This window comes from Emericellopsis atlantica (genome assembly GCF_019669845.1).
Source record: "Emericellopsis atlantica unplaced genomic scaffold F5Z01scaffold_16, whole genome shotgun sequence".
NCBI classification, from domain to species: domain Eukaryota; kingdom Fungi; phylum Ascomycota; class Sordariomycetes; order Hypocreales; family Bionectriaceae; genus Emericellopsis; species Emericellopsis atlantica.
Window position 1 is genome coordinate 720,972 of NW_025764718.1, and position 12,833 is coordinate 733,804.

General features: G+C 57.2%; 5 protein-coding genes across 5 annotated transcripts; 2 read left to right on the top strand and 3 right to left on the bottom strand.

Annotated features, from left to right (window-relative positions):
- Window positions 1-837: 837 nt before the first annotated feature.
- On the bottom strand, window positions 838-2,487 carry F5Z01DRAFT_623812 (uncharacterized protein; the record flags this gene model as incomplete). Its single annotated transcript, XM_046261344.1, has 1 exon — window positions 838-2,487. The coding sequence occupies one exon, from the start codon at window positions 2,485-2,487 to the stop codon at window positions 838-840; it is 1,650 nt and encodes a 549-aa protein (XP_046117603.1).
- A 2,367-nt stretch (window positions 2,488-4,854) lies between these two features.
- Window positions 4,855-5,517, top strand: F5Z01DRAFT_637418 (uncharacterized protein; the record flags this gene model as incomplete). Its single annotated transcript, XM_046262277.1, has 1 exon — window positions 4,855-5,517. One exon carries the CDS (start codon window positions 4,855-4,857, stop codon window positions 5,515-5,517), a length of 663 nt encoding a protein of 220 aa, XP_046117604.1.
- A 573-nt stretch (window positions 5,518-6,090) lies between these two features.
- F5Z01DRAFT_737527 (glycosyl hydrolase family 61-domain-containing protein) lies at window positions 6,091-7,525 on the bottom strand (the record flags this gene model as incomplete). Its single annotated transcript, XM_046266803.1, has 4 exons — window positions 6,882-7,525; window positions 6,719-6,810; window positions 6,534-6,657; window positions 6,091-6,452 (listed from the first exon to the last, which is right to left on the bottom strand). Exons 1-4 carry the CDS (start codon window positions 7,201-7,203, stop codon window positions 6,091-6,093), a joined length of 900 nt encoding a protein of 299 aa, XP_046117605.1. The 5' UTR covers window positions 7,204-7,525.
- Window positions 7,526-10,040: 2,515 nt separating this feature from the next.
- F5Z01DRAFT_154512 (peptidase u61 ld-carboxypeptidase a) lies at window positions 10,041-11,411 on the top strand. The gene has a single exon (XM_046257742.1). It carries the CDS (start codon window positions 10,272-10,274, stop codon window positions 11,358-11,360), a length of 1,089 nt encoding a protein of 362 aa, XP_046117606.1. The 5' UTR covers window positions 10,041-10,271; the 3' UTR covers window positions 11,361-11,411.
- On the bottom strand, window positions 11,411-12,518 carry F5Z01DRAFT_154509 (thioredoxin-like protein). The gene is made up of 2 exons (XM_046257741.1): window positions 11,825-12,518; window positions 11,411-11,766 (listed from the first exon to the last, which is right to left on the bottom strand). The coding sequence occupies exons 1-2, from the start codon at window positions 12,276-12,278 to the stop codon at window positions 11,462-11,464; spliced, it is 759 nt and encodes a 252-aa protein (XP_046117607.1). The 5' UTR covers window positions 12,279-12,518; the 3' UTR covers window positions 11,411-11,461.
- Window positions 12,519-12,833: the final 315 nt, after the last annotated feature.

The following is a 12,833-nucleotide window of genomic DNA, read 5'->3' on the forward strand; positions in this document are numbered from 1 at the left end:
ACAGCCACTCAGTCGAAGATGATTGCCAGAATTTAGGAACGCCTCAATTGGAATGGGCTGCGGAGAAGGACGGACAACACTTCAAGTTTGATGAATGCGACTCGCGCCTCAACAAACCAAAGTGAGCGGAGAAGACACAGGACATCAAGCACACGGCGATCTGTGTTCATTTTCAAGGATGAAGCTATCTTGTTTCTTCTAGACAGCGAAGGACAGTGCTGTTCGTTGAATATCAGACACAACTATTCTGGGCGAGAGAGCCACGAACGCATATCGTCGCCAACCTCTGAAAACCTCTACGCATGCCGTTGCCATTTACCATCCAGGGGCCGTGCGCTCCATCTTGGTCGGCCGCCTGTGTCGCTGCCTAGTTGACGGATTTACGACGGATGCTTGACAGCTCCACATCTGATAACAACCCCTGGCCTGGCGCCGGCATGATGCGTGGGAAGCCATCGGGGCTTAAAGACCGAGAAGCGCAGCTGAGGCTGCCGAGTGGGACTGTCCGTGCAATCGAAGATTCGAAGTGGCGTGATCAAAGGAAGCCATTGTCAGGGCCGTCGGACTGAGGCTACGGCCAAAGACTACTCGAGCCTCAGGTATCGCCCTGCCAGATCTAACATCTGGACTGACACTCTTTGAGTGGCTATTAGATGACGAGAATCGTATGCGATATCATTATAGGGCAAAAGCCTGAATCTCAAGTACGCTATGCGTCCGGGTTTCCTGCACGCCTCCTGACTCGCGCGGCCAGGGGCTCCCCTGAAAGCCAAAGGCGGGTCTCGTCTCGTGGCGGGCAGACAGCAAGGCGCCCATGGAATGACAAAACGAGATAAATCACCGCATCTTGTGCGCAAGCACAATGGCCCGTCGCCGGTGTCCGTTTTGCCGATGTACGACCTCATACCGGACGCTTTGGTCACCCAGCCGCTTGGCGAGCTCGTTCCCGTCCGCGTTGGAGTCGGCGTGCGCCGTGAGGGGGGCCTGGAAAGCCGTGGCCGTCTCAAGCGGGCTCATGGAGACGGGACGTCCCAGAAGCCAGAAGCCGCTGTAGAGGAAGAAGACGGCCAGCTCGCCGAGGACCAGGATGGCCAGCGCGCCGGCCATCCACTCGACGTGGAGGGCGTACTTTGTCGTGGTGCGCAGCTGGCTGCCGTCGATGGACTGCTCGGCGGACGAGTCGGAGAAGGCGAGGGCGGTGCGAAAGGTCAGCTCGCGGATCGCCTCGAGGACAGCCGGTGTGGGATCGGTCCAGGTCACGTCGGCCGTCCCCAGGGAGTCGTCGGACGAGTTCATGTAGGTGTACTGCATGGGCCCCGTGCCCATAATGGCCAGGGAGCCCGAGTTGTAGAGGTCGACGTCGCTGGCGTAGATGCTGTCGATGGCGTAGGCGATGCCGCCCAGTGTGGACGGGAACCTGGTCATGCCAGCGGCCTCGGGGTCATAGTACGTCAGCGCCGTGGTGCGGTTGGCGATGTCGTCGACGGAAGAGATGGTCCCCTCGAGTGTCAGAGTCCCGTTCGCGTACTGGAACGGGTACTCGACCTGGGCGCTGTGGAGGGTGCAGTTGGTGGTGACGAGGTTGCCCTTCTTGTCGGTGGAGGGCTTGTAGGCGGTGGAGATGTTGAGGATGCCTGGTGAGCCGATGCCGTCGGCCTTCACGCTGATGGTGCCCACGGTGACCCTGTCGCCGCCCTGCATGTCCTCCAGACTGTACTCTGTGTCTTTTGTCTTGCAGCTGACATCGAAACCGGCGGCGACGAGGGTGCCCGTACAGGACCCCTTGCAGCCTTGGAGATCGAGGGAGATGGGCTCGTTGTTGCTGTAGGCCATGACGACCTGCGAGAAGTTGCCGGACAGGGAGTTGACGGAGCGCGCACGCGTCATGTAGTACGCCGTCGGCTGGCTGATCTTGGCGTCCGACACGGCGGCCTTGAAGGTGGCGGGCGCCGTCTCGGTGACGGTGGTGATGCCGGCGGCGCGCTGGAGCAGGGGCCCGTCGACGATGAGCAGCAGCAGCGTGATGGACACGAGGGTGACCTTGCTGAGATGGCGCAGGCCCTTGATAGCCTCGAACGCGCTCGATCCGTGCTGCCAGTACCGGTGGCTGTCGTAGAGGCTGGTCCCCTTGATCATGCGCACCCACCAGGCCACTGTCACGCCCTCGCGGTAGGCCATGGTCAGCGCGGCGTTTCCCACGCCGATCAGGATGGCCAGGATCACGGACAGCGGGATCTGGGTTGTCTCTGTCGGCCAGGCGTCGGTGGCCTTTCCGTCGGCCGAGAGCAGGACGATGACGATGGCGGCGACGGTCAGCCCCGTCCCCATGATACCGACCAGGCCTATCCAGGGGGTGGTCTTGAAGAAGCCCTTGTGGTATTGCATGGACTCGTCATGGGCCGGCGGCGAGTGGACGGCGGCGTTGTCGTGCGGAAGGGCCTGTGAGGTGGTCTGGGGGAAGTTTTTGGTGCTTATAGGACTGGGCATCTGTTGTTGTGACTGCTGCTCGTAAGATGAGTCGCCAAAGTGACCACTGCTCACGAAAGGGGTTGCCGGGTCGGTGTAGTTCTCGTAGGCTGGGCGGGAGTACCGGTGGTCATGCCTGTCCATCTGGTATCCATACTGTCCGTTGTGTGTCGCCATGGTGGTCCTGCTTGTCCTCGGATGGTCCGAGATAGTGTTGCTGGATAGTAGAGGCGGGACACTGGGGGAGGGTCAGGAGACTCAAGAGGCCGACATGCGATACTTGTACAAGCCATCCATCACCAGACCCTCTCTCGGACGAAGAAAAAGAGCCCCTGGCATCCTACGAGTAGGTATCCTCGCCGAGGCTCGAAACGAGAAGGCTCCCCCACTGTCTTTGACAAGGTGTGCCCGACAGACGACTGAGACGAGGAGCATATGCAGAATGCGGTGGAGGCGCAAAGCCGCCAAGGAGCGATCGAGGCCCTGCGCGACTAGGGTTGGAAATGAAGGTCTGCCGAGAGCCGCGATATTCGGAGATGCCCAGAGCGCAGAGAGAGGCGGCCGCACGCAAACCACAGTGAAGATGGGAATCCGAAAAACGTATTATCACTGCCCTGCCCCTGTCCAGGCCAGCGCACCTCTGAGCCTCAACTCGGCAAATGTACGTGTCGATTGATTGGGCATGCCCTGGAACAACTTAGGGCTGGCCCGCAGATTGCAGGGTTGCACGATCCATTTGCGGAAGAAACGCTCCCTGGCAGCTGGCGATCGTGAGTCTGTCGTCGCCTCGACATGCGGCGGATATGACACGGCGTCTCGCATTTCCATCATTCCATGGCGCGCCCCTGTTGACGGTCTCGAAACACCGCCCTAGCGGCCCTACCGTAAGGCTGACTAGCAGCTTGCAATCGCGCCGCTGCCATGACGGGGTATATCTCCGAGCTGGACACGCTCAACACGCCGGCCTTGGTTATGAACGTGGTCTTTGCGTCCGAGTGGAACGTGGCAGATTCAAAGGCTCTCGGGCGCCAGAAGTGTGAGTCTTGAGAGTTGATTGTTCTCTGGCCTCAAAGTCTTCCATCCGGCGGGTCTTTAGAGCCCTTGAGATCCCCAAGCGAGCCTCCGATGTAGATAGAGGTGCAATCGCAACAGAAGAAGCTATATCCTCACTTCAACACTTGCTCGCACCCGTCAAAGAGTTGAGAATTGACAAAGTCACCCACGCCAATGAACTCAAAAGGTCGTTCTCGGCTGCAAGCCTCCTTCATAGGCAAGAGTCGCATCGCACGCGTCGCATCGCACGCGTCGCTCTGTGGCCAGCGCCATGTTCAATGTTCGCTGCACGCCTGACCTTCATCTTGTCGTCTCTGACGAGCCAGACAAAATGAAGTCAGCACCTGTGACGTACGACTCGAAGATATGCGTGGTTCTCCGTTGGCTTATCGCTGAACATTCTGGAAAAGGTCGAGACGAATGGCTTGGACCGACGCCAAGAGCTGCGCGAAACGAAAATGGCGACCTGGCGGCAGGGCTTTGCCCAAGGCTTTTATAGTCTCGCCCAACGCGGGCATCCACGGACCACAAGTCCACGACCACGCTCGAGACGTTGGCCTCTTCGGCTGCGCTGACTCTCAGCCTAGGCATAATTTGGACGGGCGACGGCTCGTGCTTCTGGGACAATGGCAAGAATGGTGAATCCTCATGTCTGGCTGGGCTATCCGAGCATGAGGTTATACGCCCCAGATCATACAGGACACAAGGTCAAGAACACGCCAAGGCGAAGCTATGACAGACCCTGGTATTTCGATGCAACCGCGGTACAACCCAGCCTATGAGGCGCCTCCAAAGCGTCTGCAGGATTAGCGGTCAGATTCGCCAATCAAAAGGTACAGTCCAGACTCCAACAGCAGCTGCCTCTTCTGCACTTCTGACAGCTCGTCTTTGGAGAGCTTCAATCGTCCTCGTCTACCTCCGTACGGTCTCGCCTACACAGCGAGCCGCGCCATTAAGGTTAATTTAGCGACTCGGCAACACGGGGATCGTATCGTCATGAGCTTCCTCACTCTCAGGGACCATTTGTGCAAGGGTCCTTGTGCGCGGCGCCTCCTCTGGCAGGGCTGAGCCCGCTACGACATTGACGACTGCATTCAATTCAATGCATTGGACTGTTGGTCCGTCGTCAAGGCTGGAGAATCAGCAGACCAGTCAGCACGCCAGACCACGATCCTAGACGTCTTGGCAGTTGGTCCCCAGTCCAGTCCGGTCTGGTGAGAATCGATGATAATAAAATGAAGGGCAGCCCGCCTCTCTTCTACTCACAAGAACCCTCCGCAACCCCCTCTCTCATCAAGATTACCATATCGCCCAGAACTCAGTATCCAGACCACCATGCGCCTCTCCACCCTCTCCCTCGGCGCGAGCCTCTCTAGCGCGGCCGTCGCTGCGAGTGCTGTGGACGACTACCTCGCCATCTTTGAGCACGCGACAATCACCAGTCCCGCCGGCGGCATCGTCGACTTCTCCGGGCCCTTCAACATCACCTGGTCCACCCCGTCCAACGCGTCGTCACCCACCGACTCGCGCTTTCGCGACCTCACCAAGGGGGCCTCCTTCTGGTTTTCATACAACTACGAAAACATCACAGGCTATGACCCCTCCCTCCCCTCCGACAACACAACCAACATTCTGATCGACGAGGTGGCTGACTTTGACCCCTCCAACAACTTCTACGAGTGGGAGGACCCGGCGGACGCCGTCAAGTCGACGCGCGAATCGCTCGAGGAAAAGGCGCGGTTCATGAAGCTGAGCGACCTGCCCGGCGGCGCGCGCTGGTCCGTCACCATCTCCTTTTCCGTCGACAACGGCACGGCGGAGGAGGAGGGTGCCGAGTACTTTGTCAAGCGCGACTCGTCCATGTTCGACATTGAGGGCGTGGACGGGTACGAGCCTGACCAGGAGGGCATCGAGTGGGGGAGCGCGGCTGTCGCGCTGAGGCCGGTGGGGATGCTTGCCGGTGCTGCTGTTGCCGCGGCCGCGATGCTACTGCTCTAAGGGGGGCGAAGAGTGATTTTCAAGAGCGTCCATGTTCCGAGCAGGGCGAGCAGGCGTTGGTGTGCATATGCGGTAGGGCTCTATTTTAGCATGGTCCAACCAGGGACATGAAGAGAACGAAGACATGACGAATCCTCTGTACATAGAAACTCAGATAGAACCTCGTATATTGAACTCGAACTAAGGAAGCGATGCGGTATGAAAAAGGATCTCAAGGATATGTGTTCCGATCTGGTGCCTTCATTTCAACTTGGACAGGTCCATTGCTCGACGACGAGGGTGAGGATTCTGCACTCCCGTCAGCCCTCATTCATGATGTAACACCCAGTTCGCGGTAGTGTCTGTGACCAGCAAGATGTCGTGTGAACACTGTCTGGGTGGCGCTGCTAGTCTTCTGTCCCGGGATAGACTGTAGAATCGATTCGTTCCAAAATATGTACGTACGTTATATGAAAGAGCGACGAAGATACAAACATAACAAAGAAGATAGCAAGGCCCACATGGCCGTCCATCAACTACTCTCCGAGAGAACAAACCTCTCTTCTCTCCTCCTTGGTCGCCAGCACGGCGTGCTCAGACACACTGGTGGTACCACTCGTTGACGACCTTGCAACTGCCAGAAGAGCAGCACGTGGCACCGCCCCATCCATTGCCACCACACTGGCCGTACATGGCAGAGCAGCCACCACCGTTGCCTGGGTTGGAGGGCTCGCCGCCGCCACCGCCATTGCTCGCGCCGTTCCAGACAGCAGGGCCCGGCATGGTGAAGGATTTGTAGCCGTTGTAGACGCTGAAGTTGGCGTACGGGTCAGAGTCCTTGTAGCCGCCGGGGAGCTTGAACGTGGGACTGGGCGAGCCGTTACCGCCGTTCTGGACCTTGACTTGGAGGCATGAAGTGTAGTGCTCGGGCTGGTTGACGTGGGAGCGGTGGATGCCTTGCGTGTATGGTTAGCAGTGTGCATGCACTAGATGGCCAGGGACTGCCGAACGCTGTCCTTGGAAAGGAGAGATCATACCAATATGCTCGAAGCGGACGAGGTACTCGCCATTGGGCGTGTTGGCGGGGATCTTGGCGGTGATGGTGTCACGGCCCCAAGTGCACCAGGCGTCGCGGGTGAAATCAGCACCTTGCCTGCAAACCTGATGAAAGTTTCTCGTCAGAATGATATGGCCCGTACAAGAGATATGAATAGTCACATACACCCTCTTCAAAGATCTTGAACCAGTCGCCCGAGCCATCGTAGGCCTTGACGTTGTCGCCAGGGGCGCGAGACATGTAGACGAGGCCGGGGCCTAAGGGTACAACTCGTCAGATCTTTTCTCCCTCTCCGTTTCCATGGACTGCAAGTATAGAGCAAACTCACCAGGGTGTTCCATCTTGGCACCGTAGGCTAGCTTGGCCGTGACCTCGGAACCAGCGTTCACGGTCAAGACCTCGGTGCGGCCAGCGTTCGAGAAGGCGCCCTGGTTGCAGCGGATATCGGGTCCATCCGCGTAGGAGCCGTCGCGGATGTCGCCCGCCGGGTTCGAGGAGAACTTGATCGGGTTGTACTTTGTCGCGCGCGTCGTGTCGCGGACGTACTTGCCGGGTGTTTGGGTAGCACCGTTGACAATGTTCGTCTCGAAGAAGTAGTGGGCGGAAGCCACCTGAGCCGCGGCCGCGAGGAAGATGGTCGAGAACTTCATCTTGCTGGTAAATGGGCAACGAAGGGAATGGAAGATGTACACACAAAGTGTATATCGTTCTATAGGAGAGGCGGCAAGACGAAGGGGCCGGAGCGTTGCTGGGAGGGATGAGGAGAGAAGGCAAAGAGAAACAGACCTCGAGATGGATACATCGATTCTTTTATAGACCCGAGGTGTGTATGAGTGAGTAGTTCAACACTTCAAAGCTTCTTCTCTGGCCTCCCGATCCATCTACACCGACTTCCACAGCATGGGTGCATGCATATATGAAGACAAGTAGCGGAAGATGCGGGCCGGCTATGCTGGAATGGGGGGACACGATATATTGAATTGCACGGAATAGTCCGGCGAATGTTTCAAGCCCTTGCCTCTGCTGCTTGGCCGGCACGGTGACACACAATGGGGACGTTGACGTGGACTCTTACAACACCACAAGGCGGATTAAGGATGACAGTGTAATCAACATAGGTGACGCCTTTGTGGGAAAGACACTTTGCAGTCTAGGCCCTAGATGCCTACGTCGTTCAAAGTAGTCTCAACGTCTACGAGGATACTGAAACGCCGTATCCTGATCGAGCCGCAAAGGTGACATGGCTGCGAGGATCTGGGGTGCATCGAGAGAAACCCCGCCCAGATCTATCACCTAGGCCTAGGGGGTAGCAATTAGCGAGACCCGAAGAGGACGATATCAACTGCCGGTAGGGCAGGGGTAGCAGACGAAAAAAGAGCAGTCCAGATATGGACACGGACTTGGACACTTACACTCGAAGTAGTAGCTGCATGCAGACTTCCATCTTGCATCTTGGACCCAACTAGAAGTCTAGAACACCAGATCTGGGGAGGATTCTTCTCCCATCAAGGCGGAACTAGGAAGGCGCCTCGCGTTTGGCTCTGGCGCGCCAATCGGGGCTTTCCACTCGATCCCTGTCCCACGGATCATGCAGTCTCGTTTCATGCAGCCCGCCAGTTTGTCGTCCATTGCCAATGCTCGCCACGCCGACCTGGCCAATTGCTGTCGGTGGATATAAGCTTATCCCCCTCTGACACTGCGCAGGCACCGGTCTGGTGGATCCATCGCGGCAACGCCCCGAACAAGCATAAACTTTATATAGGAGTCTGTTCAGCTAGAGGTAGAGCGTGGGAGCATGTTGTCCGGGGAATGCGGGGGTATCAGTGCCACCACAGCTTAGAAAAATCTGGTACTCGCGGCTCCTCCGCCGTGTATACGGATACACGAGATCTGCTTGCCTTGATGTCAGTGGCACAAGCGCCCACCCCGTCCAACATCGTGCCTATAGACACATGACTTTTGCTTGCTGGCTAGCCAAGAAGGGCGGAACGAGTACATCCTTGACTTCCAAACTCGGTCAGATCGTATATAGTATATAGATCATGTGGCACCTGCATGCATGGGAGCCGGATGATCGGTGCACACGGCTGGTCTCGCCACTGGCATGTCCAAGTTCTTTAGAGACGACGAGGCTCCTTGATAGAGCTCACACAGCTCCATCAGAGGTCCTATACTTGAGGGACTCAGTCTTTTGGCGCCAGCCATCGCTCCCTTGCTCTCTCCTTGCCTGTCCTTCTTCGTACGTGTTGTTGTCGTGGAAAAAGGATTCAAGACATACACATTAAGATTGGTCTGTGATATATGCTATACACACGGCAGCTTGGTCTTGAATAAACGAAAAAAGGCTGATACTGTGCCCACCGAACGTGAGACGATGTGTGACAGGCGGAGTGTCGATGAAATGTGCTGTCACTGCAGTGATTGTTCACAGCGAGCGACAGCATCTCCGGCAAATTGATGAAGAAAAGAAGAAAGATACAGACATGATAGATATCCTTTGCCATGTTGAAATGAACAGTATGGAAATAGGCAGATGCGCAAGGTCAATAAACGCCTTCCACTCAAGATGAACGCTCCCGTCGCAGCAGCACCATGTCTTCCGAGTCCCTCGCCCATCGCCAACACCCGTCCAGGGGCATCTTGTCATATATGGCGTCAAGCATGGTCTGTCCCCCGCGTTGGGCTCGTAGTTTTGGCTTGTCACCAGTTCCACGTCCTCACCCTCTTGGTCATTCCCATTGTGATTCAGGCCAGTTCAAAGCCAGCAGCAGTAGAGGCTCCAGCGCAATGCACGGCGAGTTTGGCGGACTATGCTTCGTTGACAAAGGTTTATAAGCGATAGTGCCAATGTCTCCTCCTCTTCAGGTATCCATGTCCCACGTCGTACTGTTGAAGAAGCAAGAAAGACAATGACTAGGTCTGGTCTTGTAAGCCATGTATTCGACCCTAGAGGTCCATGTGGCGCCGTCGTATGTGACGAGATATAGCCTCACGTGCGTGGAGTCCGTAAACAGAGAGCATCACGTCTATCTTTCTTCGACACCGCTACACTGAACCACAGGTCTCAGTAAGGTAGACCTTCCACAATATCGCGCGACATGCGCATCTGTCATGCGTGCTAATGAGTTTGTCCTGACTGATTTGTGCACCGTCTCCTCACTGTGCCTGGTTCCCTTGTGCGTCTAACTCCAGTGCATGACAGACAGACTCCCGTTCTCCATGTCCTTCACGCGCAGTTGCTTCTTGGAATCCTTGAACAAGACATGTCTTCTCGGACAATGACAGCCTGGAGGATGATGGGTCTGCCGAGGAGTTCTATGTAAAATTTCAGAATGGTTTAATGTGCTGTACATCTGGAGCCATGTCTAGTCTGTCTGAGCAATGCGTTGCCCACAGTCACTTCCAAGTTGGATCAATCAGATACCTGATGGCCAGGTCACGCTTGGAACATGAAGGTTTTAACAGAAGAGGGTTAAGACTATCACATCTCTTTTGTGTACCTTTAAGGTAATAGTAGTAATTTTCCTTACTTTCCAAATCTTGGTAGTACCCATCGTGTGTAGGTTGTAGGAAGTGTACAATTTACAACACCCATTTGATGTCAGCACGATGCAGTCGGAAGGGCGTGCTAGTCCAAGGTAGATAAATATCCCCTCATCTGACGCTGCAGCTTGATGCTTGATCTATCCACGCAGACACACCTCTCACACACAACAGAATGACCACGACCATCAAAGCCAAGGCCCTCCAGCCTGGCGACACAATCGCATTCATCTCGCCATCAGCCCGCCTCAACGATGAGCTCCCCGCGGTCATGAAGCGCGCCACCACCGCGCTCGAGACGCGGGGCTACAAGGTCCGCGCATTCTTCCACAAGGACGCCGGTATACAGCCCTCCATCTCCAATCGACTGGCCGAGATCCGGGCCGCCTTCTCGGACGAGCAGATCGCTGCCGTCATCTGCACCATTGGCGGCACCACGTTTACCGAGTTGCTGCCCGCCCTCATCGCTGACACGGAGCTGCACAAGACCATCCGGGAGAACCCCAAGGTTGTGGTCGGATACTCCGACATTTCAGGCCTGCACTTGTTCCTGCACGCGCTGACAGGGCTGCGCACGTTCTACGGCCCAGGCGCCATCCCAGAGCTGGGTGAGGTCAGGTCCGCAGGGGACGACGACGAGACGTCTACCCAGGCCTTTTGCGAGAACCATCTTCTACGGGCGATTACATCCCAGGAGCCGCTCGGCGAGGTCCCCCGATCCAAAGTATACGCGCCTCGCGCACCACACTTCTTCAAGGATCCCTCGTCCACCAGTCCGACACCAGTCGCCCCCACACCACCGTGGACGTGGCTGCGACGTGGTCAGAATCAAGGCAGGCTCTTTGGAGGCTGCCTGACCGTCGTGGCGCGCTTGCAGGGCGTGCGCGCCATCGCCCCAGACTGGCGGGGCAAGATTGTCTTTCTCGAGACAGCCATGTCAGACGATGACCAGCACGGCCCTCCCCTGTTTCGCGTGCAAGCGGCCTTTGCCGATCTGATCGCCGGCGGCGTCTTTGAGGAAGCGGCCGGTCTCGTGGTGGGGAGGCCGTTTGGCTACGACTCGGAAAGGCAAAGACAAGAATACGCAGATGTGATCACCGGGCTGTTCTGCGAGGGCCGTTTGGCCGAGAAGAATGCGTTTCCTATCCTGTTTGGCGTGGATTTCGGACACACCATGCCGATGGTGACGTTGCCGTACGATGCTCTGGCCGAGTTGGATTCGGAGAGGGACTCGTTTGCTGTGGTGGAGGCTGGCGTCGCGTAGGTCGGACGCCCTTGCATCGTAGATCAAATCAGTAATTCGTGTGCCACACAAGCCTACAACACGCGTGACAATTCAGTGATATTTACACCGCAAGACCTGGCTTATATACTCGGCGAACGCGCGACATCAACACGCTTACTCCCAAACTCGATAATCTTGTCAATCAGCAGACCCTGCCCGTCGAGCTCATACACGTCGTCCGCGCCACCGATGCTCACGCCGTTGATGAGCACGTTGGGTACCGTCCGCCGCCCCGTCTTGACCTCGAGCGCATCCTGCAGCGCGGGACCCATGGGGTGCTCGTCCAGCTCGACAATGTACGGCTCCGGCGAGATGGTGTACCTCTCGAGGAGGAGCTTCTTTGCGCGTTTCGAGTGGGGGCAGAATGTCTTGGAGAAGATGATGGCTGCGTGCGGTCAGTCTCTGAGATTCGCCCCAAAAAGCGATTGGGTGAGGTCACGTACTCGGTGATTTCTTGAGAATCATGTTCAGCTCCGCCTCGGCGTCTCTGACCTCCTCGACCTGCTCCCCGCTGGAGCCCCCGGCACCGTCCTGGCCGTCCGCCGAGCTCCCCACGCCGACGACGTTGCTCGGCGGGTCGGGCTTGAGGCCGCCCTTTTGGTTGGCAATCTTCTTGGCGCGGAGCTCGGCCTCCTTGAGCCGTGTCTGCATCTCCGCGCCCAGCGCCCTGTCGTCCTCGTCAATGTCCCCGTCCTTGTCTCGGTCGGCGGGGTGGAGCTGCTGCGCCGACGACGAGCCGGCGTCCATGGCGTGCTTGGTCTTTTGGTAAAAGTCGCGAAAGGGCGTGTGCTCTTTTGACATGGCGTCATCGGACAGACGGCTTGTGTAGAAGAAGATGAGGATGACGGTGCTCAGGCCCGCCAGGAGGATGAGGCGCATCCGTCGTGGGGACGGCATACTGTGCTGTGCGTGGTGTATGGGGTTGTTGGCGCTCTTGAAGCTGCTGCTCGGCCTGGTTGATCGGGTTGATCGGTTCCCACAATGGAAGCAGCTGCGATGGCGGCGCGTGTCGAGATCAGAGTCGCCAATAATCAGATCGTACAGCTCTGCACCTTGAGAGCAGACTCGCTGTTCAATGGCACTGGCGTCTATTCGTAGCAGCTGGGGTGAGGACGGAAGTGTCGTGCGGGAGCGAAGATCGACGTTGACGAGCCAGGCACGTCAACGCGACTCCACTTGCGGAAAGGGGTGCTCGGCGCACGGTGTAGACTGTGCTACTTTGCGTTCGAGCTGCCGTTCTGCGCCTAAATTCGCACAGTGCCGATAGACGGGGTGCACTCCTGCCTTCCCACCAGGTCAGTTCCTTCCTCACCCTCCTCGCCTTTCAATGTTCACACTCAGCCTCTGACTGTGCGATGATGCCAGCAAAGCGACTGTATTGAACGCAGTGCCTTCAAAGGTTCAAGTCAGCAAGTGACAGGGGCTACTACGCGTTACCATATGCGCGCGCAA